A 22968-nucleotide genomic window follows, 5' to 3' on the forward strand; every position below is an offset into this window, starting at 1 on the left:
CATGCTTTTATATCTCCAGTCAGAAATATCAGTTTTCATTCTGTTTTTGATTGAACATTTCCAACGTGGAATTTGATTTTAGTAACTTCCAGGTCTGCATAAATATAGGAATAATACAAGAGTAGGAAAAGTCTTAGTTTCCAGAATATTTCCCCTCCTTTTTTTTTTTTTTTTTTTTTTTTTTTTTTTTGTCTTCCTAAAATATAAATCTTCTAAAAATTGGAGCAGCAACCCGCACTTCCAATATTTTAGTGATCCTGAATTTAAGGAGTGTATTTCCATTATGCAAAACTGTGACCTTGGACAACAAAACCAGCCATAAGGGTAAATTTTTTGAAATTGAGATTTATACATCATCTGAAAGCTGAATAAATAAGCTTTCCATTGATCCATGGTTTGTTAGGATCGGATCGAGATGCAACTATTTGAAAATCTGGAATCTGAGGGTGAAAAAAAAAAAAAATACATATCAAAATATTGTGAAAATCATCTTTAAAGTTGTCCAAATGAAGTTCTTAGCAATGCATATTACTAATCAAAAATTAAGTTTTGATATATTTATAGTAGGAAATTTACAAAATATCTTCATGGAACATGATCTTTACTTAATATACTAGTGATTTTTGTGTCTTTACAGATACTTAATAAATGTGTTTTTACAGACTTGTACTCAGTTAAACTGGACTGGAACCACCTCAGACACTGATAACAAGCCCCCCCCCAATATTTGATATTTTTAATGCTGCATTGCATTGCCTCAGATGTCTAACATAATTTGTCAAAATTATTCAGATGGCCAAGTGCAGATTTATGGATCATATAATTTTTCCTCCCAATTTTACGTGCTCCATCTTACTTTTTAAGGAGAATGGAATTTGTGACACATATTGGATTAATTTTATATAGGTTATAACTCAATCTGAATAATAATTATATGAATTATGATTTACAAGCAAGCAAATATTTTATCTCACCTTATTTTTTTTATTTATCAGCTACTGATAAATTCAGTAGATCTAGTTCAGGAAAAGCCACCAAAGCAGTTTTGAGCATGCTGTAAACCAGGAACATCTTTGCTTTAATACAGAAGCCAGTCTTTCTGAATAAGACTTAATAAACTCAACACCTTTTGAGGTATTTGGCACTGGCTATGATTCCTTTTATTCCAGCTGAAGAGAAGCAGCCCTGAAATATGATGTGATGGGGATGTTGGTGTTGTTTGGGTGATGAGCAGTTTTGATTTTGTGCCAAATGTAGCATTTAAAATAATTAAATACATATTATTTGTTCCCTGTATATAAAACCAGTAATACAGTATACAGAAAAGTAAGCTGAAGTAGAGTACACTGTAAGAAATAAATCTGTAAAATAACAGAAAAGGTACTGGCAGGTTTTTACTGTGACGTTATCCATTATTTTTTATTCATTAACCCTAAAACACAATGCAATAAAGTGCAAAATTCAAAATGCAGGTAACTAGAGAAATTCCATCAAATACAGTACATGTGCCATATTTTTACAGATTTTTTTTAGAGTGTACATATAAGACAAAAAAAGAAGTAACTCCCATAGCAGTTCATGAATATATTTTTAGGAGACAGTGGATTTGGAATATTAACAATGAGTTCACATTTATAAATACATATTAGACAAACACACAATTAAAACAAAGCGGATATAAAAACACTGCTTCTGAGGTTGCCTCTTACCAATTTCTTCCACCTGCACAGAGAAGAACAGACAAGCATTAAAAAACTTATTATTTAAAGGGATACTCCACCACAAAATGAACATTTTGTCATTAATCACTTAACCCCATGTCGTTCCAAACCTGTAAAAGCTTTGTTCGTCTTTGGAACACAATTTAAGATATTTTGGATGAAAACCGGGAGGCTTGAGACTGTCCCATAGACTGCCAAATAAATAACAGTGTCAAGGTCCAGGAAAGGTATGAAAGTCGTCATCAGAATACTCCATCTGCCATCAGATGTGCAATCTGGGTTATATGAAGTGACGGGAACACATTTTGTAAGCGAAGAAAACAAAAATAACGACTTTATTCAATAATTCCTTTGTCAAGAGTCTCCTCTGTGTCTCTCCATATCACTGTATGCTGTGTATGCTCTTCTGTGTCCTGTTCTTCATTATGTTGTGCTGTTTTGTGGTGTATTTAGCTTTGATTTGAAAGAAAACAGTGCAACCTTATGGCGCGGATGATACAGAAGAGCATACGCAGCATACGGTGATATGGAGAGACACAGAAGAGACTGCTGACAAAGTAATTGTTGAATATGTTTTTTTCGCTTACAAAAAGTGTTCCCGTCACTTCATATAACCCAGATTGCACATCTGATGGCAGATGGAGTATTGGGGCGATGACTTTCATACCTTTTCTGGACCTTGACATTGTTATTTACTTGGCAGTCTATGGGACAGTCACAGGCCTCCAGGTTTTCATCCAAAATATCATAAATTGTATTCCGAAGATAAACAGAGCTTTTACAGGTTTGGAACGACATGGGGTTAAGTGATTGGGGTGGAGTATCCATTTAAACAGCATGTAAGTTCTGAAAAGTGTATTTCCGGCTCCTGTCCACTAGAGGACTGTCCTGCAGTCACTTTATAATCCCACCTGTAACAGTCTCTACAAAGGCTTTGGGAAAGAAGCCTTGTCTGCCATTTATCCGTCCGCTCCACCATTCATCGTCTATGTGAGCAGTGACCAGGATCCTGTCTCCCTGCAGGAAGGCCAGATCCTCCTCTGTCTCTGCTGTGAAGTCATACAGCGCCACGGCCCACTCTTCACTGTTACGTTCAGCCTGTAGACAAACAATAAAAGCTTAGATCTATAGCACTAGCTGCATACTCATGTAAAGCAATATACACTATATACGCAGTACATTATATAGTAATTGTTGCAAAATGTAAACTGTATTATAAACAGCTCTATATGTTGGATATATTATATGCAACTTTATCCACAGAGACCTGATTTTTTATTTCATCATTAAATGTAACTATATTATCATCCAGCTGTTCATATAAACTTTATATGCATACATACAGTATGCTAACAGAGAATGATATATACTATACTGTACTATGCAGCATATCTCGACTGATTGATAGCTTGTCGCAAAATGTATATTAACTATATTAGCTCTAATCTGTTAAATGTGACTATAAGGGAGATATTTTAAACAACATCATGGTTTTCTGTAAAGCTGCTTTAAAACACTTTTTTGAAGTGCTATTAAAATAAATTTGACTTGACTAGAAGGTCAAGTTATGATGTTTTGATTAACATATATTTTATGTGATATATATATATATATATATATATTATATATATCTATTAAAATAAATTTGACTTGACTAGAAGGTCAAGTTTTGATGTTTTGATTAACCAGTTTGAAAATAAATATTGTGATTTTTAATTTCATGCCAATTTTAAGCGCTGTTCACTACAGGGAAGATTCATTGTGACAGGTGGGGAGATGGAGATGAATACCTGACTGTCTTTGTAAGACATTCGAGTGTTAGATGAACCGGCCATTCCTGAGAAATAAAACACAACCAAGATTAGATGTATTATGTAAGCAAACATATGCACGGATTGGAATTTGAAAGTGTTATAATTTTATGGATGTTGGTGTTATGTTTGATGTTTTTAATTTTTGAGTGAGAGTACAAAAAAAACACACGCACAATCCATAGAATCTAAATGTTTTAAACTTAAAATAAAATGTGTATAATTTATAGATATATTGTTTTGGGCTCTTACCAGGCATGGCAATCTTATTCGGAGCAGATTTCTGCACTGGGGCTGGAGGGAGATCCTCAAGCACTTCCACAAAGTTGAGAGGGAAAATACCAACTTGGGCGTTCACTTCCCACGAGCCCACTCGTCTCCCACATATTCTTTAAGCCGAATCACATCACCTTCAGAGAATGAGAGCTCATCGCTCTGCTCCCCTCAAAAGTCAAACCTCCCGACACACCTTGGGCCTCTGAAGAAAACACAGGCATTTCAATAAAAAATCAGTTATATTTAATTTGTGTTTGAGCTTTCAAAATCGAATCCTGTGAGGAAGACTTACCTGACAGGCTCAGGAGATGGTTTGGTTTGCCTTTCATTGCTGGATGCTGGCGCATATGTACCAGGCTTGTTCAGAAAAAACAAAGAAAGGAGTTTATTTGTGATGGTAGTTATTAATCAGTTTTATCAGCCCCAAACAAACAATCTCAGTAAGTAAATAACATGAGCCAAGTTTTTGGCAACCCCATTGCCTTAATTTGAGACATTATTAGAAATAATTTTAAAATGTGACTTTTTCATTTTCTTGCTTTAAACGTTAAAAACCTAAACCGTATATCACTGAGTAGGAACTAGCAAGTTACAGTATGGTGCAGAAAAATCTAAATATTGAGAAAATCGCCTTTAAAGTTGTCCAGATGAAGTTCTCAGCAATGCATATTACTAATCAAAAATGAAGTTTTAATATATTTACGGTAGGAAATTTACCAAATATCTTCATGGAACATGATCTTTACTTAATATTCTAATGATTTTTGGCATAAAATAAAAATCAACAATTTCGACCCATACAATGTATTTTTAATGAAGTTTTAATATAGTTACGACTGATTTAAGCGACCTAAGACTTATTTTGTGCTCCAGGGTCACATATATGTAATAGTTCTCACACACACACACACACAAATACATAAATAAACAAACTAACTAACAGACTCTAATGCTTTAAAATAAGTCATAGGACATTGTCTACTGTATCTGTGGAAAATTCCCCATCCAATATTTACCAGTGTCTTGACGTAGTTAATGGGGAAGAATCCAGTGGCGTTTCTACATGTCCCCATGTACCACTCACTGTCCAGCTGTTCTACATTAGACACCACGTCACCTGCATTTAACGGCCAGCTCTCCAGGCCTCTCTGAGACACAAACACAGGACAACATATGAGTATTACAAGAGCAGGCTACTACAAACACCTCTGATGATGTGAAAAACTGATTGAAAATATTATGTATATATTATTTAATTGAGCCAGTTTCACTGAAAAAAAACGAACAAAACCAAAATAATCCGATTTCCTTGTTTGGCCTGAGCTTTATATGCATACATACAGTATGCCTAACAGAGAATGATATATATACTATAACTGTACTCATGCATCATATCTCGACTGATTGATAGCTTGTCGCAAAAAATGTATATTAACTAATATTAGCGTGTCTAATCTGTTAAATGTGACTATAATGGAGATAATTTTAAACAACATCATGGTTTTCTGTAAAGCTGCTTTTCAAAACACTTTTTATGAAGTGCTATAATAAAATAATTTGACTTGACTATAAGGTCAAGTTATTCTGTTTTGATTAACATATATATATATATATATATATAGTATTATATATATATATCTATATATAGTATGACAGAAACAAATTATATGCATGAAGGTGATAATGAAATCCAACAATTTATGATGAAAAACTATAAATGGCAGTTTGAAAATCATAAATGGTTGATTTGTATTAATTTCAGATGCCAATTTTACGGAAAAAAGCTATTCACTACAGGAAGGTCATTTGTGACAGGTGGGAGGACACCAATGACGACCAATTCTCTCTATTCACGTCCACACTGAACTCATATCATGGCCACACCGAGCTGACCGTTCTCCCTGGGGGGCCCATTTGTGTTCAGTGATCTGCGGCTATCCAGGATTACTCCCGTCCTGCGTCTAGTTGTCTAGGATATCTTAGGCCGGGCCTTTCTTCCATTGGCTTCGTTGTGTGTCGACTGACTGTAGTCAGTATCGTGTGTCCAAGGGGAGCCGGAATCGACGTATCTTTTGAGTAGGAGACCTCACCTTAGAGTTGTGTCCGTTAACTTTATACTGAAGTACAACAGTGGGGTCGCGCGGGCAACCAAAGATAGACGCGAAAGTACTATGCGGGTGATCAGTGGTTGGGTGAGGTGCTGTAGCCTTGTCAGTGGTGTTCGTAATATTACACGTTCGTAGCTACGTTAGGTTGTACGCAATTGATCATCTGCGGAGGATCTGTTTTTTTTTTGAGTTGGGATGGTACGGGGGTGGTAAAGCATTGTTAGGACGATCTGCCTTGGGTTGTCGTATTTCATGCTACGTGTGCACGTGATGGTTCTTATAATTTACATGTTGACGAAAATGCAAAATTGAAATATGAGTTAAAAAAAAAATAAGAGTTAATATAACTAGATATCAGTAAAGTAGAATAATAGTATATTTTAGTATCTGCACATGTTTATTGCTAGTGACACAGTCGAAGTGCGCGGGTTATTGTCTCACAATTTGATCAGCTATAAAGAATGCAGTTTTTGAAAAATAAATACTGTTGATTTTTAATTTCTTGCCAATTTTTAAGCGCGCTGTTCCGGTTACGCGAAGATTCATTGTGACAGGTGGGCGGAAGATGGAGATAATACCCTGACTGTCTTGGTAAGACACCTTGGCGAGTGCTAGATGAACGCTCTGTCCTCGAGAAATAAAAACACGAGACCAAGATTCGATGCATTATGTTTAAGCAAAAAAAAATAACGATTTCCAGATAGATTATAGAAAGAATGACAGAATTCTCCAGTGATGCAGGTACGTCTGCTGCTGGACATTTTTAAGAGAGAGTACCAAAACACACACACACACACGCACAATCCATAGAATCTAAATGTTTTAAACTTAAAATAAAATGTGTATAATTTATAGATATATTGTTTTGGGCTCTTACCAGGCATGGCAATTCTTATTCCGGAGCAGATTTCTGCACTGGGGCTGGAGGGAGATCCTCAAGCACTTCCACAAAGTTGAGAGGGAAAATACCAACTTGGCCGTTCACTTCCCCACGAGCCCACTCGTCTCCCACATATTCTTTAAGCCGAATCACATCACCTTCAGAGAATGAGAGCTCATCGCTCTGCTCTCCCTCAAAGTCAAACCTCCCGACACACCTTGGGCCTCTGAAGAAAACACAGGCATTTCAATAAAAAATCAGTTATATTTAATTTGTGTTTGAGCTTTCACAAAATCGAATCCTGTGAGGAAGACTTACCTGACAGGCTCAGGAGATGGTTTTTGGTTTGGCCTTTCATTGCTGGATGCTGGCGCAAAATGTACCAGGCTTGTTCAGAAAAAACAAAGAAAGGAGTTTATTTGTGAGGGTAGTTAGTTAATTAGTTTTAATCAGCCCAAACAACAATCTCAGTAAGTAAATAACATGAGCCAAGATTTTGGCAAACCCCATTGCCCTTAATTTGAGACAATTATTTAGAAATAATTTTAAAATGCGTGACTTTGTCATTTTCTTGCTTTAAACATTAAAAACCTAAACCGTATATCACTGAGTAGTAGGAACTAGCAAGTTACAGTATGGTGCAGAAAAAATCTAAAATATTGAGAAAATCGCCTTTAAAGTTGTCCAGATGAAGTTCTCAGCAATGCATATTACTAATCAAAAATGAAGTTTTAATATATTTACGGTAGGAAATTTACCAAATATCTTCATAGAACATGATCTTTACTTAGTATCCTAATGATTTTTGGCATAAAATAAAAATCAACAATTTCGACCCATACAATGTATTTTTGGCTACAGATTTAAGCGAGTTAAGACTGGTTTTGTGCTCCAGGGTCACATATACTGTATGTAATATTTCTCTCACACACACACACACACACACACACACAACACACAACACACACACACACACACACACACACACAAATAAATAAATAAATAAACAAACTAACTAACTAACAGACTCTAATGCTTTAAAATAAGTCATAGGACATTGTCTACTGTATCTGTGGAAAATTCCACATCCAATATTTACCAGTGTCTTGACGTAGTTAATGGGGAAGAATCCAGTGGCGTTTCTACATGTTCCCATGTACCACTCACTGTCCAGCTGTTCTACATTAGACACCACGTCACCTGCATTTAACGCCAGCTCTCCAGGCCTCTCTTAGACACAAACACAGGACAACATATGAGTATTACAGGAGCAGCTACACAAACGCCTCTGACACTGATTGAAAATATTTATGTATATATTATTTAATTGAGCCAGTTCACTGAAAAAAGAATCAAACCAAAAGAATCTGATTTCCTTGTTTGCCTGAGTGTCACGGTTGGTTTTGGGTGTTGGTTTATGTTCATGTAAACGCTGTTGCTGAGTTTATGTCCATGCCTAAGTTCATGTTTATTCCATGTCATGTCAAGCCAAGCCAAGCATTTGGTTAGTTTGTATTAAGCTCATGTTTATGTTGTATAAAACTGCACTTGGGTCTACCATTACACTGAGGCTCTGGATTACAGGTAATAATGTTGTAAATAACATTCAGTTTCTTGCGCAGACCTATTGTTTTGCTTCAAAAGATCTCAAAATATCATCAGGAGCCATGGCTATTAATTCTGTGTTCCTTGATATGCTTTTTTTTTTACTCTTAAAGTGACGGTAGCCACTGACTTGCCTTTTATGAATCACCAACAGCCACGGTTTCAGCTAAAAATCTTCTGCACTGTTCTACTGAAGAAAAAAAGCCAACTAATCTTGGATGGCCTGAGGATGAGTGAATTAACAGCACTTTCCCTTTAAATGATGCTTGCCTTGTTTAAATGATGTTTGCTTTTTTGTAAAGAGAACTTTGCTTTTTTTTAGTGTTCACATGTGTTTATGTGATACAGGGCTTGCACTCGCAGAGATCCAGTGTTTTCCACCATGTCACTAAAAGAATGGTCTTCCTTTAGAAACACATTGAGAGCCATGTTAGACATCATAAGACAGATAATACACTTACTACAAAAACTACTGTTCAACACTGAGTCAGTATCAATATTGATTACCTGAGGAGCTGAATTGCAGTGTAAATTTGTTAAGGGTGTGATAATCTTCATGTGTGTTTTCTGCACTCTCCCCTTAGCGTTTCCAACTTGGCATTCAAAGGTTTTGCGGTCTAATTCCTTAAGTAAGACGAGGACTTCATTTTTCTGTAGGAAATAAAGGATGGAAATGCATTAAAATTTCTAACAGCTGAAACACGCTGGCAGAACAGCACATAAACCGTCTGTAACTTGAGAAGACGGCACTATGGGGCTATTGTGAATGTATTGACCTGAAAGGAGAGCTCCCCAGTGTTAGTGCCATTGTAGTCAAACTCAGCGATACCGTGGGGGATCTCAAGCTGTGTGAGCCAAAACAAGAGTGTAGTAGAGTTGCATTAATTTGTTCAGTTCTTCTGTAATACCATTAAATCGTTAAAATAACATCTCACGGTGTATCTGTTGTAAAGACGATGTCCAGGGTTGGGTCTCGGCGGTAGGGCAGGACCTTTTTTCGAAGCTCTACGGCTTTGTTGCTGCCATTGAGGTTGCTGTTGTTTTGATGGCACTATTTGTGAAAATCCTGGATCTGAGGGCCGACGTTGGGAGCCATCTTTCCGTGGCGGAGGAGGTCGTCCTGGGCCTGTTTTAGCGGGTGGCGGTCGAGGAGGCAGAACCTTTCCTCCACTGGGCCTGAAATATTATTAACATTATTATTAACAGACCGCATGCTGAAAATCAGTGTCACACTTCCCAGGCTGATGCTGCCAAAACCAACCACCCATGAAAAGAGAAACGGATAAATGCATGTAAGAGAAACTGATACTAGTACAGCTTTAAATAAAAACATGATTCATTTACCGTGGTGGAAGAGACATATCAGAAGAGAGACTGAAGGAGTTCTGGGGGAAAAAACATTCATATTCAACGTTTGAGAGAAGATTTTTGTTTAAAAACATAGTTTGTACACTAACAATGTATATATGAAATAAATCTGAATAAATTGTGTTTGTTTTTTTTTTTTTGCAGTTATTTCACCTAAAGATAATATTTGGTTATTATATATTATGCCAGAAATATTTTTACGCAGTTTCTCAAATGCAGACGTGAAACTTGTCCAGTGTGTGTGTTATTGTGGGAGTAACAACCTCAATACTAAACAGGATGTTATTATTATTCAGGTTTCTAGCTGTAAACATTACTTATAATGCTCGGCCAGACTCTCTTCAACTCCTGCTTTGGCTTGAAGTGCCCGTAAAAGTAGTCAGTTAACACATACTCAAAATCGAGGACTAATAGCTAGAAGCACCAGCATTCATGAACTTGCAGAGTATTTTTCAAGGCTGAGGAAAGAGAAGTAAAGGAAAGCAAAGAAAAGTTCCTGTTGTTCCATTCTGCTCTCTTTGACATTTTTATTTTTCAGATGTCACAAATCTCAGCAGATTAAAGAGTCTGGTAACTGATCTTGTGAGCTCTGCTGATATTTTAAGACAGCTGTTTATCTTCATTTCCTACTGATTTAGTGCACAGCTGTTGCTCGCTGGGAAAGGCCAGCTGAGGCAGCTGTATAAGGACTCACTTTGCGAAAGGGTTTAGCAGGTGTGGGTGGGCCGCCCACAGGTTTGTGCACGGATAAAGGTGGATCTTCTGTCTCTTCAGGGTCTGAAAGGCAGAAATTCATACACTTACCATGCAATAATGCAAAATTATTTTTATGTAGAATATTACATTTTGATTATCAATCATTTAAATCATGGTGTTTACACTTAAGAACATGCACTACTGTTCAAAGTCTGGGGTCAGTAAGAGTTTTAGAAAAAAATAATATTAAAGTGATTTTTGGATCACGTGTCACTACTGATTTAATTTAGATTTTATGCATTGTATTGTGGTTTGTGTCTTTTTCTCACACAAAGCTAACAAGTGGCTCCAGAAGACTCCAAATATATGAACTACATACAATTTTATACATACACATGTACTTTTATGTGTTCTCAAACTTGACAGCCATGGTCACTAGCTATTGTGGTATGTCCAAGAGCTGCTTGGAACAACATTTTTGGGTAAATTATGCCTCTTATCAAGAATACTCCTTTAAAAGGTTGTCACCAGCAGTAAGAGCCACTTAAATTTTGTCATGTACTGTAGGTGTGTGTCCATTAGTGGTCACTCTTGAGTAATTGGTTACAGAATATAGGTGGGAACCTTCCTTCAGGAAACAAGTGTTGCTGGAGGGAAGGTGCACACAGTTTTTTACCACTACGCCATGCAAGTAGGACATTTGTATTGGTGAAGGACTGGACATGTGGGTTTATTGACTGTTTGTTTGGATTCTTGCTTACTTGGCAATGAAGACCAGTCATGGTAAAATAAATCTACAACTGTGAGCATTTTTTAACCCGTGTGTGGACATTTCAGTTAATAATAAACCAGGTGTGCGTGTCCATTAACAAGCCCTGTCTAGCAACCCTCGGCTGCTTTAAGTAGTAGTCTTGGCTGCTTACACTGGCATTACTTTTCCAACTGTACACTGTAAACACTGTACCAATAGGCGATCAATGTGCATTTAATACACTGCCTGGTCCAAAAAATTTGCCATTTGGATTTAAATAAGCAAATACTAGGACTGGATCATGTTGTATGTTTGGCAACAATTCTTTCAAAACTAACTGATGCAGTGTGTAGCTTTTTATTTCACAAACAACCGTGACCTGAACCCTGAACCCCGAACCCCATTGCTGGAGTTGACTTGTTGTTGTACACTCTAATATTTCATTGGACCGCCTTTAGCTTTGATTGTATTGTGCATTCACTGTGGCATTGTTTCGACAATGTTATGCAACATCAAAGCATTTACTGTATTTCCTTCAGGAGTTACATTGGTTTTTGGCTATCTTCTATTGACAATGAGTCAAAGCATTCTGTAAAATCGACTCCAGCACATCCTAAAGACTTCCATCTGAGTTAAGCTCAGCACTCTGTGGTGATCAAATCATATGTGAAAATGATTCATCGTGCTTACCAAACCACTGTTTCACAATTTGGGTCCAATGAATCTTGTCATTGTCATCCTGGAATATGTTTGAGCAGTAAAAAGCTATGTTTTTCACCAGTTAGGGTAAAAAGAAATGTTGCAAAACATATAACATGCCAGTAACATTAATCACTGCAATCCAATCCTAGACTCTCCAGTATTTCTTCATTTAAATCCAAATGGTGACTTTTTTTCCCAAGCAGTGTAGCTTCCTCAGAATACTCACTTTTGTCAGTTTTGCTGGGGACCCTGATGACTGTGGGTCTCTTGATCACTCCCAGCGAGTTTGGCCCCATGTAGTTGAATCCTCCTTGACGGGCAGGTTTAGAGGGAGAGTGGTCTGTGAGTGGAACACATTCATATACATTAATAAACAATACCTGTTTAGTATTTTTTGAACTGTAATACGGAAAAACATTTGCACTTACTAGTGGGAGCGTTCACATAGTCATTGCTAAGCATGTTCTCTGCGGACGTGATGTTAGACAGAAGTGCGGTGGAGTTGTGATTGTTGAGGTTCAGCAGGTCTTTGCTGGGCTTGAGAGGCAGATAAGGTCCTTTCGATATGACTTCCTCATCCTGGGAAGGTATATTCCTAACTCTGAGCAGTGAAGGTCGCGATGGAGGGATGAGGGCCGCACTGAAGGGAGGCTGAGAGTCGGAGTCATCTCTTGAGTATAACGATGTTTTTTTGAAAAGTTGAGGTTTTGGCGCTGGCATAGGAGGTGTGTCGACCTCTTCGTATAAGTGACTGACAAACTGTGAAACCTGCTCTTCTTTAGGCTTTTTGACAGAGGGTCGGAGGACAATAGAAGGTTTTGGTGCCAGTGGAGGTGGTTTGGTGAAAACCTTACGAGGATGGGGGAAAGGCATAGAGGTTTCATCATTCTCTGTGTTTGATTGACTTTCAAAGGCCTGTATTCTTGACCGGATGTTGCGGTCGTTGTGAAGGGAGGTCATGTTCTCACTTTGGTTCTCTTTAGTTTGGTTCGTCTGCTCTCCCTGGATGTTGACACTGTTACTCAGTTCACTTTGAGGTTCCGAGCTGAAGACATCTAAGAGTTCCTGTAGATACTTGCCTGAATGGGCATCAGAAGTCTCCACAGGTGCTTCAGGACAAACTTCCCAGCTGTCTTTGCAGTGGTATTAGAGGGTATGCAAGGCAATGATGGCCGAGATGTTTTTTTTTGGCAACTTCGCTGGAACTGTAAAAGAGCAAACAGAAAGGTTTTTTCAGGCTGCCAGCAACAATCAGATTTTTTGCATATCCAGATATTATCCAGATGGATTCTTGAAAAAAAATAAATAAATGAAATCGGATTTCATTACATACGGAGGTGATTTAAAATGCAATTTCAATTCGATTTTTACAGATGTGTCTTAGTCTGGACGCTCTGAATGTCTTTTGGATCACTCTTAATGTGACACTAGGGTTGGAAAATTTCTGGTAAATTTCCATGGGAAGTTAATTTAGGGGAATTTTGGAAATATTGGAACTGGAATAATTCTGGAATTACAATTGATGCTCGACAATAGAAATAGGCTTGATGAACACTCCTGAATCGGCATGCTAAATCATACTATAACCTACGTTCTTTTATGATAACAGAAAACTAGCTAGCAGAAGAAACAGCATCACAGTTGAGCTAGCACCATGATAGCTCGCATCTTAAAATGTCAATGAAATGGTGTTAGTTATCTTACATTTCCCTTGATTTACTGGCTAGCTAGCTGCTGTATAAACACATTTTGATTTGATTTTAATACTATAGATCCAATATATTTATCCTAGTAATATCATCAAAACTTCCTTGACTGCACAAATCCCGCAGTGTAACTTCAAAAGTCCTGCAGATTCTAGAAATAATCCATGCATGTGATTGAGGAATGTGCAGGATAGAAATTCAATTGAATTTGCATTAAATTACTATGCTGCAAGATAGTGCAAGTTGTTTTTAACTACATTTAAATTCCCTGTTATAGGCTAACCTGCAATTTTGCAGATGTCCAGTTTATTCCCATACGTTCTCATTAATTCCCTTGGAAAGTTTTCAACTTAAGTGAAATTTCCTGGAATTTGCAAACCTACACACAACGATAACGTCAAAACTGGTGACGGAAATGACAGAAGTATTCATAACAGTATTCATGAATACTCCGGTACTCGAGTTTTTCTTGTGCAACAACAGAGTTGTTCACCGTAACTCTGCAGGTGCTTATTTAGAGAGCGAGGTGATGCACCTGCATTTTTCCTGCAACTGCTTTGAAAGCCTTGTCAAAAAACGTGTCGCGTCGTAAACCAAAGCAACCCAAGCTGCTTATGTCTGAACACAAATCTGATTTGATTGCTTATATTAGTGTGGACCGTGTGCCTGAAAGGATCTGATTTGACAAAATCCGATTTGCCTGCAGTCTTAGCATAGCATAAGTGAAACCATTTCTGGTTCACATTGATTTGCACACTTAAAACCTTGTCAGTATGCACTAACCTCCGCCGGGATGTTGGTTGGAATCTGGATGTGTCACATTCTCCTCTAGTGAGTCAGTGTGTGTGGCAAAGTTTGTTGAATGTGTCGTGGAGATGGTAAAGGTGTGGAAACCTGCTCCCGGGTCTTCTCCTTAAACACCTGTTCATAGGATGGTGGGAGCTGGAGCATGAGAGAAGGGAATCACTTGAACGCAAGCATCAAACCAAACAAACACATCACAAGTGTGCAGGACACATACAGTCATAGAGAACAGAACATGGAAAAACGTAGGGATGCACAAAATACAGGCAGCATATCAGTATCTATATGTGACCCTGGACCACAAAAACCATAAGGGTCATAAGGGTCAATTTTTCGAAATTGAGATCTATACATCATCTGAAAGCTGAATAAATAGCTTTCCATTGATGTATGGTTTGTTAGGATCAGACCATATTTGGCTGAGATACAACTATTTGAAAATCTGGAATCTGAGGGTGCCAAAAAAAAAATTATCTAAATATTGAGAAAATCGCCTTTGAAGTTGTCCAAATGAAGTTCTTAGCATTGCATGTTAATAATCTAAAATTAAGTTTTCGTATAATTACAGTAGGAAATTTACAAAATATGTTCATGGAACATGATCTTTACTTAATATTCAAATGATTTTTGGCAATGAAAGAAAAATCTATAATTTTGACCCATACTATGTATTTTTGGCTATTGCTACAAATATACCCCAGAGACTTAAGACTGCTTTTGTGCTCCAGGGTCACATATGTTTTTTATTACTGATCAGTATTGGATATTATCATACTGTACATTGAAATGTTGTAATATTTACTTCAGCATTCAGTACAAACTATTATTTGTAGCTTTTAGTGTTTTTGATTTGTTTATAGACAGTAGTAACGATTTAGAATATTTTATCGGTTTTTTAGCCATAACATGAAAATAATAATCAGCTTATCAATTTCTCAAAATATCTCTAATATTATGACCTTTTAAAAATGCCCTGGAATTCTGACTGAATCTTCCTTATACAACAATTTTTATATTTTAAAATTATATGTGAGCAGATATCTGCCAGTTCTATTTTAATATTATTTATATACTATTGTATAGTATTATGTATAAATATATGATTAGTGATTAATTAGTGATAGTTATTTTTATGTGCTTAGTGATTTCTATTTCTATTGAGCTTTAATTCGTTTTTATTTTATTTTTAGTGATTTTAGTACTTCAACTTAAACTTATTTCCATTAGTTCTTATTTTATTCATTCAGCTTTATTTTTAAAAAATGTGACCGTGGACAGTGGTTTCTTGATAAGCTAGTACTCCAAATGTTGTTCTTAATACAGCACAGCTATACAGCCAGGTTTGTGGTTTTGTATTAAAATAAAACACATGAAGGAGGTTCAATCTGCCATCAATGTTGGTGAGATAATCTATGGACCTAAATCACTCGGCCACTTTCTATTCTGTCAAAGGGAATTATGAATAAGTAGTATTTTTCAGGCATAAAAAAGTCTATTTACAAAATTTCTGCCTTAAAATTGTAACCACATATTTGAATGGATTATATTGCATTATATTGTCTATGCTGGCAGCTGTATCCAGCACAAACTTGTATGAGACTGATCTAGAAGATTTACATCACATCCTACTCACTTCTCTTAAAGGAGGATTTGATTGAAGAAAGGGGTCTTTGACTGAAAAAGCAAGCAGAAAAAAAACAGATATTGACATTAAAATATCTGCAGCATTCCTTGCCATGCTCTGTGGGGAGTTCTTAACATGTTATGCTTGTTTAAGGTCAACAATCAGATGCATCTGTTCAGCTCCCGCATACACATGACCACGAGCGAGTGGCCACAGTAAAAACAAAACATATACCTACAGTACTGTTCAAACGTTTGGTGTCAATAAAATTAGTTTTACTTAAAACAAATTAATACTTTTATTAAGTAATGACACATTAAATTGATCCAATATGACGGTAAAGATGACAAAATCTTTCTATTCCAAATAAATGCTGTGCTATTCATTAAGGAGAACTGTATGTATAATGGTTTCCACAAAAATATTAAGCAACATTGATAATAATCAGAATTTATTCTTGAGCAGCAAGAAGATAGAATGATTTCTGAAGGATCTTGTGACACTGAAGCATGGAGTTATGATGCTGAAAAATCAGCAATAAATTACATTTTAACAGATACTTACATAGAAAACAGCTATTTTTTAATTGTAAAAACATTTCATGATATTACTGTATTTTGACCAAACAATGCAGTCTTGGTGAGCATAAGATACTTTCAAAAAATGCATACAAACTAGAATGTTTAACACATCCATACTCTAAAAATAAATACTCTACATCTCAATTTAATGTCATTTTCTATCTTTACAACTAGTTATTTCCACTGTACCATATCCTGCTTTGACCAGGTCAAGTGTGTTCAACAGCACAGTGAAATGGATCTAACAATAATACTGTACCACAGAAACTACGGTGTCAAAAATACAGCAAACAAAGGACAACTAAGCAATGCACAAAACCTAAAGACATCAGAGGCATCTATTTCATACCTTAGATTAGCAGACTTATGAAGTGTTAAAGGAATCCATTAGAGCAAATAACAGCATCCCTTCCAAAAACTACAGTGTTCATTGGTAATAGCTCTTTGATCTTTCAAGTTGAAGACTTGCATTCACTTCCTCACTATGTGGACGTTTTAAAGCTGCTGTTTTCTGCATAGCTGAAGTGATGTGTCATAAGCGCAGAGTGAGTGTGAGAGAAAGAGTCAAGCCCCTCAAAGGCAGCTTGAGCTCTGCTTTAAATGAAAACCAGCTGAAAAGTTCGATTCACACCCTTGATGTCTCCCACTGTACAGCATCATTAGCTCAGCAAGAAATAAGCACAACTATCCATTATGGCAGAGGCCTTTCGCTGTTGACATTAAACAGTGATTTAAAACAAATAAATAAACAAATAAAAAGTGATTTGTTTAATAAGGCACTGTTATAAAATCACATTAATTTGTTGCCTTGTTGCTAATTAAAGCAACACTATTATGTATTGGCAGCATGTTAGAGTACTCTTAATTTGTCCATACGTGAGTGTTTCCTTGGCCACTTTTATGTCCTAGGGTTTTGCTTTCACCCAAAAAAAGGAAATTATGTCAATTTTTTTTTTTCTCCTTTCTGTAAATGTGACGTTAAAACTGCTTTGGAAATATTTCATTATGTACTTCTCAAATGCCTTATATCTATAGATTTTATTGAATTATTCTTGTCCCACTTTCAAACTTAAAATCTGAAAATCCATCATAAATGTGTCAATTTTCAAGTAAAAAAAAAAAAAATTATATTAAAGGGATCATGAACTGAAAAATTCCCTTGCTTTTTTTGACATATAAGAGGTCATTAGACTATAAAAATATCCTGTAAGTTTCAGAACTCTAAACTTTCTCATTAGTCTAAAAACAGCTTATATTGAAGGCAATCTGGTTGTGGAATGTGCCACTTTATGATGTAATAGTGTGGCTGGAATGTGGTGTTCTTATGATGTGATATAGTGTTGCTTATACTTGACTGGGTGTTTAGCTTTTAATGTTTAGAATGTGTATAGCCTATTACTTCTAAATAAAGATGTTTTTCTATGTAACCTCAGAGAGCAGTACAAAATAATAAAAAAGGCAGTTCATGACCCCTTTAATTTGTTGTTCTCAACACAACAATTTTGCCCCTAATAAGGATTTTGTATTTGGTTAGCATCAGTCAAGAGCGTTCTTGAGACCAAATATGTGACCCTGGAGCACAAAAGCAGTCTTAAGTCTCTGGGGTATATTTGTAGTAATAGCCAAAAATACATTGTATGGGTCAAAATTATAGATTGTTATTTTATGCTAAAAATCATTAGAATATTAAGCAAATATCATGTTCCATGAAGATATTTTGTAAATTTCCTACCATAAATATATCAAAACTTCATTTCTGATTAGTAATATGCATTGACTTCATTTGGACAATTTTAAAGGGAATTTTTCTCAATATTTTGATTTTTTCTTTGCACCCTCAGATTTTCAAATAGTTGGCAACTAAGCTATACTATACATCAATGGAAAGCTTATTTATTCAGCTTTCAGATAATGTATTAATCTCAATTTCGAAAATTTGACACTTAAGGCCACTTTTGTGGTCCAGGGTCACATATGTGGTCTATGAATAAATCAATTAAGGTAAGAAAAATAAGAAATTCCATTTATGATATACAATGTAATACATCATTTGAGATTAAGTGCAAATTCAACTGTGCTGAAAATGTCCATGCGGTTTCATAAAAATGTCAAAATTCTCTTGTGATGCATGTTCACTGTTGGACATTATTAACTCTGACAAGTTAAATGATCTACAGTGTGTTTTTAGAAACACCACAGGGTCAGAAGTCCCCGTAGATAAACAAACACACATGATGCTCTTGTGTCTGAAAGTGAGAAAATGCCTATAGCCATGTTCCAACAGAAAAGTGCCTCACTATTATTTTTAAGTTAAATGTTCAACAAGCACATATGAATGTAGTGTTCATATACTTTTGGTCTTGCAATGCATACTGGTAATAGGTCAAAATTTAATCTGTAAACCTCAATGGCTTGTTAATTTTTGACAGCCATTTACACATGATGAATCTAACAATACACTGATGCTGAACATTCAAAGATACTGTATGTAACACCAAACTACAAAAGATTTCAGAGTTGTTGAATCAGACTGATTCAAACAGAGACTAGAGCCTCAAGCATTATATAATCAGCAAAACAACTCGATTACAATTGTAACAAAAGAATCTTTTTCATGTTCACTTATTTATTTACGTTAGGGCTGCCAAATCAATTGATCGTGATTAATTGCATCCAAAATAAAAATTATGTATTTATATATACATATGTGACCCTGTATTTTTAGCAATAGCCAAAAAAACTTTGTATGGGTCAAAACTTATTGATTTTTCTTTTATGCCAAAAATCATTAGGATATTAAGTAAAGATCATGTTCCATTAAGATATTTAGTAAATTTTGTATGTTTTATATGTGAAAACATAATTTTTGATTAGTAATATGCATTGCTAAGAACTTCATTTGAACAATTTCTTAATATTTAGATTTTTTTGCACCCTCAGATTCCAGATTTTCAAATAGTTTTATCTCAGACAAATATTGTCCTCCTAACAAACCATACATCAATGGAAAGCATATTTATTTTGAGAAATTGACCCTTATGACTAGTTTTGTGGTCCAGGGTCACATATTTGGATGCGATTAATCACGAATAATCAATTTGAAAGTCCTGATTTACATATTATATGAAGTACTCAAATGGTTTGTGATGATATTGTGTTTCCTTCTTACCTTATATGTAAGTGTTCTGATTTATATATTTCTGAGCGGTCTGCAAAACACAAAGCATAAAGCATGAGCTAAATTTCTTTGTAGCACAATTTTATTTAACTTTCTGTGAATCTACATGCTGGCAGCAGTGACACTGTCTGATTGGCTGGTTAAACAGTGTGGTGCGTTCCTGATCAACCTGTTTTAAAGAGCAGAGCTTAAGGACAGAACTAGAAACTACAATGACAACACAGTTTTTCATTAAAGGTGGCTCAGCATTCACATCACTCAGGTCCAGTCGAACAGCTCTTACAGCAGGTTCCTGGTTTCACAAGATTCATTTGTGTCTCCCTTTCACTTTTGAATACATTTTCAGCATATTTTAACCTTTAACTAAATTACAAAGCTTGCAGAACAAGACCAGCATGTTTCACTACACAAAAAAGGGATTCTTGTTTCTCCTGACAGCATCGCCCTTACGAAAAAGAAGTTTATTCAAGTGTGCTATTAGTATACTTCTTTTAAACTAAAAAATAGGAAAGTATGCTTTTTGTTTACTTTTTATGTACTTCTCAGAAATGGGCTTTATGTACTACTCAGAAATATACTTAAAATGACATTTAAGTATCCTTGACTTATAGTTACAAAAAGTTTAAATATATTTGAACTATACTTGTGCTCCTAGAATCCATGTTTTCATTGTTATACGGTAGAGGGCGCTAGTACACATCTTCTGTACAGAATTTCCAAAAAAAAAAAACACAAGTGAAGAAGAAAAAGAAACAACAGATACTAACACATGTAACACGATCATCTGAAAGGAAACGGCATCAAAACTGTAACGTTATGGAATAAAATGTCGACCGATGAAGAGGTAATAATTACTGTCATCTACAACTCCATCTACGTCTTGATTATCATTCTGAATACAACTCATAGTCTTTTTTCAGCTTTTTGTTCAAAATGTTATTTCTTTATTTTTTATGAAACTTACCCACATTAAAGTGTTAAAAAAAAGAACGCATGAAGCTAGAATAAAATGTTTTTGTTTACAAGCAGATACCCTGTTCATTCTTTGGATGTTTTGTATGTTCAGATATTCATATAACAAAATATATACAAAATTAAAACCTAAATAGGGACATAGTAGTATACGTAAAGTATGATGTAAAGTTCACTTAAAGAAACCTTATGAGTATACTTGCAGTATAAAACTATAAAACTAGTAGTTTACTGAGAGTATACTTCAAAGTGTACAAAGTATTTAATTAGTAAACTATCAGTATACCTAAAAGTTCACTTTTATTGCAGTACAAACTACAAACATAGAGGTAAACTAGTTGTGTACTCAAAGTTTGTTACTGTTATACTTAAAAGTATACTTTTATATACTAGAAAGTGGGCCAATTTAGTCCCAAGAAGGTTTGAAACAGTACACTTACAAGTATACTACTAGAACACTGATATTTGTATACTTGCTACATAAAGTATGCTTAAAAGCTTTACTTAAGTATACTTAATAAAATAAACTTGAAGTATACTACTTTTTGGTAATTGCAGGCATTTACAGAAAATGTTTAGCTTTCCCCAGTTAATGAAAGTGAACTCGTAAAACATAATGAGTGCTTTGGCAAAGGGGTCTTTGTGTGTCTTTGTTGCAGTTGTCTACTGACCTATCACTGTCCTCAGACACACCTGCTGGGTCCAGTTTCTGCTCTCACTGCGTGTGTGTGTGTGTGTGTGTGTGTGTGTTATAGTATGAGAAAGTGAAATTACCTACCTCACTCATAATAGCATTTGTGTTTTGAGTTTGTTAAATTATTATCATTTAAATCACTGTATTATTTACATGTATAAAAGATAAATAATACACTTAGCTTTAAAACAAGACACATTACTTATTAAGCATATTACTGGAAATATATAGTCCTACCTGCATATTGGAGAGCACAGTAAGCGGACTCATTCCCCACCTTCTGATTCAAATGTGTGCGAGAGGAAGCACAACTCCTGGTAAAAGTGACGTCTCTTTTTCATTAGGTATGTTGACAAAGCCAGGGTGCCATGCAGGAATGTAGTCAGTCAGGAAGTACTTCTCTTCTGACATTTGTGAACCAAAACAATAGTTAACCAATAGTCAAATTGGCCCTCCGTGTAAAAACATCGCAGATTTTCCCTATCGGTACAGATGCAAACCTTAATAATGTGAGCGGTTCATTGTTTTAAAGAACTACCTCCTGATATCACACTTCATCATCAGCTTTATCACTGCTACTGCTCCAGGAAGCACCCAGCGCTCACTTAAAAGAGTCCCGAAACTATTACAAGACAAGATACCCTACGTTCCCAATGGAAATTCTGTTCATAACACAAATCAGGCTTGACATGCTGACAGCTGACTGGTGGTGCTCATTTATACTCCAATAAGCAAAAATAAATAAATAGTAAAAATACTGTAAATGACAAACTTATTCAAAAAATTGTGACTGGTTCTTAACCGGTTCTTAAAAAATCCTACTAAACAAGTACAGCAACTCAAGTACGTATCCTTTATGCATAAATGAAAGCTTATGCCTATTTGTCTATCTATCTATCTATCTATCTATCTATCTATCTATCTATCTATCTATCTATCTATCTATCTATCTATCTATCTATCTATCTATCTGTTGTTGCAGAAATTTAGTTCATGTGGAGCAGAATCAAGTGACTCTGAGACACTGCAAATCATGAACTGCTCATGTGTAAAAGAACACAGTGCCATGCTTCGCTCTAAAACTTAGCTAGTAAGACTATGGCATTTTATGATCTAAACCATGCATTGCTAGAATACATTCAAAATTATTGACCAGCTGGCTAGTATCACCATTTCATATCCTCATCAATGGTGATTTTCACTTGTGTTTAGCACTCAGCTAGTGTTTATTTTGGACCCTTGTGATGCCAGTATCCACACATTTATTACTATAATTTTAAATGTATTTAAAAATTCACCTGTTTTCCATCAGATTTACACAATTTGTATGGGTCATACTTCTCTGAAATCCACACGAATATGGAAAAATCATTAATATAATAATTAATAAATATACATCCATGGTTTATATTAATCTTCATATACAAAAACATTGAGCTTTACATGAGCTGAGAATGATGTGCATCAAATATGGGAGCCAACTTTTGGTGT

General features: G+C 35.6%; 1 protein-coding gene across 1 annotated transcript; it reads right to left on the reverse strand.

The window, feature by feature from the left end:
- Positions 1–573: 573 nt before the first annotated feature.
- On the reverse strand, positions 574–21846 carry LOC109062052 (SH3 domain-containing protein 19-like). The gene is given in 24 exon segments (XM_042766111.1): positions 574–1722; positions 2633–2819; positions 3512–3558; positions 3785–3892; positions 3895–4010; positions 4101–4165; positions 4825–4956; positions 6815–7022; positions 7115–7150; positions 7152–7183; positions 7896–8022; positions 8130–8136; positions 8731–8806; positions 8909–9052; positions 9178–9246; positions 9337–9577; positions 9746–9786; positions 10464–10546; positions 12145–12258; positions 12347–13123; positions 14408–14566; positions 16062–16102; positions 19803–19842; positions 21715–21846. Coding segments are annotated over 20 exon segments (2382 nt in total). The 5' UTR covers positions 12879–13123; positions 14408–14566; positions 16062–16102; positions 19803–19842; positions 21715–21846; the 3' UTR covers positions 574–1705.
- Positions 21847–22968: the final 1122 nt, after the last annotated feature.

Source organism: Cyprinus carpio, chromosome A1, assembly GCF_018340385.1.
Source record: "Cyprinus carpio isolate SPL01 chromosome A1, ASM1834038v1, whole genome shotgun sequence".
Taxonomy (NCBI): Eukaryota; Metazoa; Chordata; class Actinopteri; order Cypriniformes; family Cyprinidae; genus Cyprinus; species Cyprinus carpio.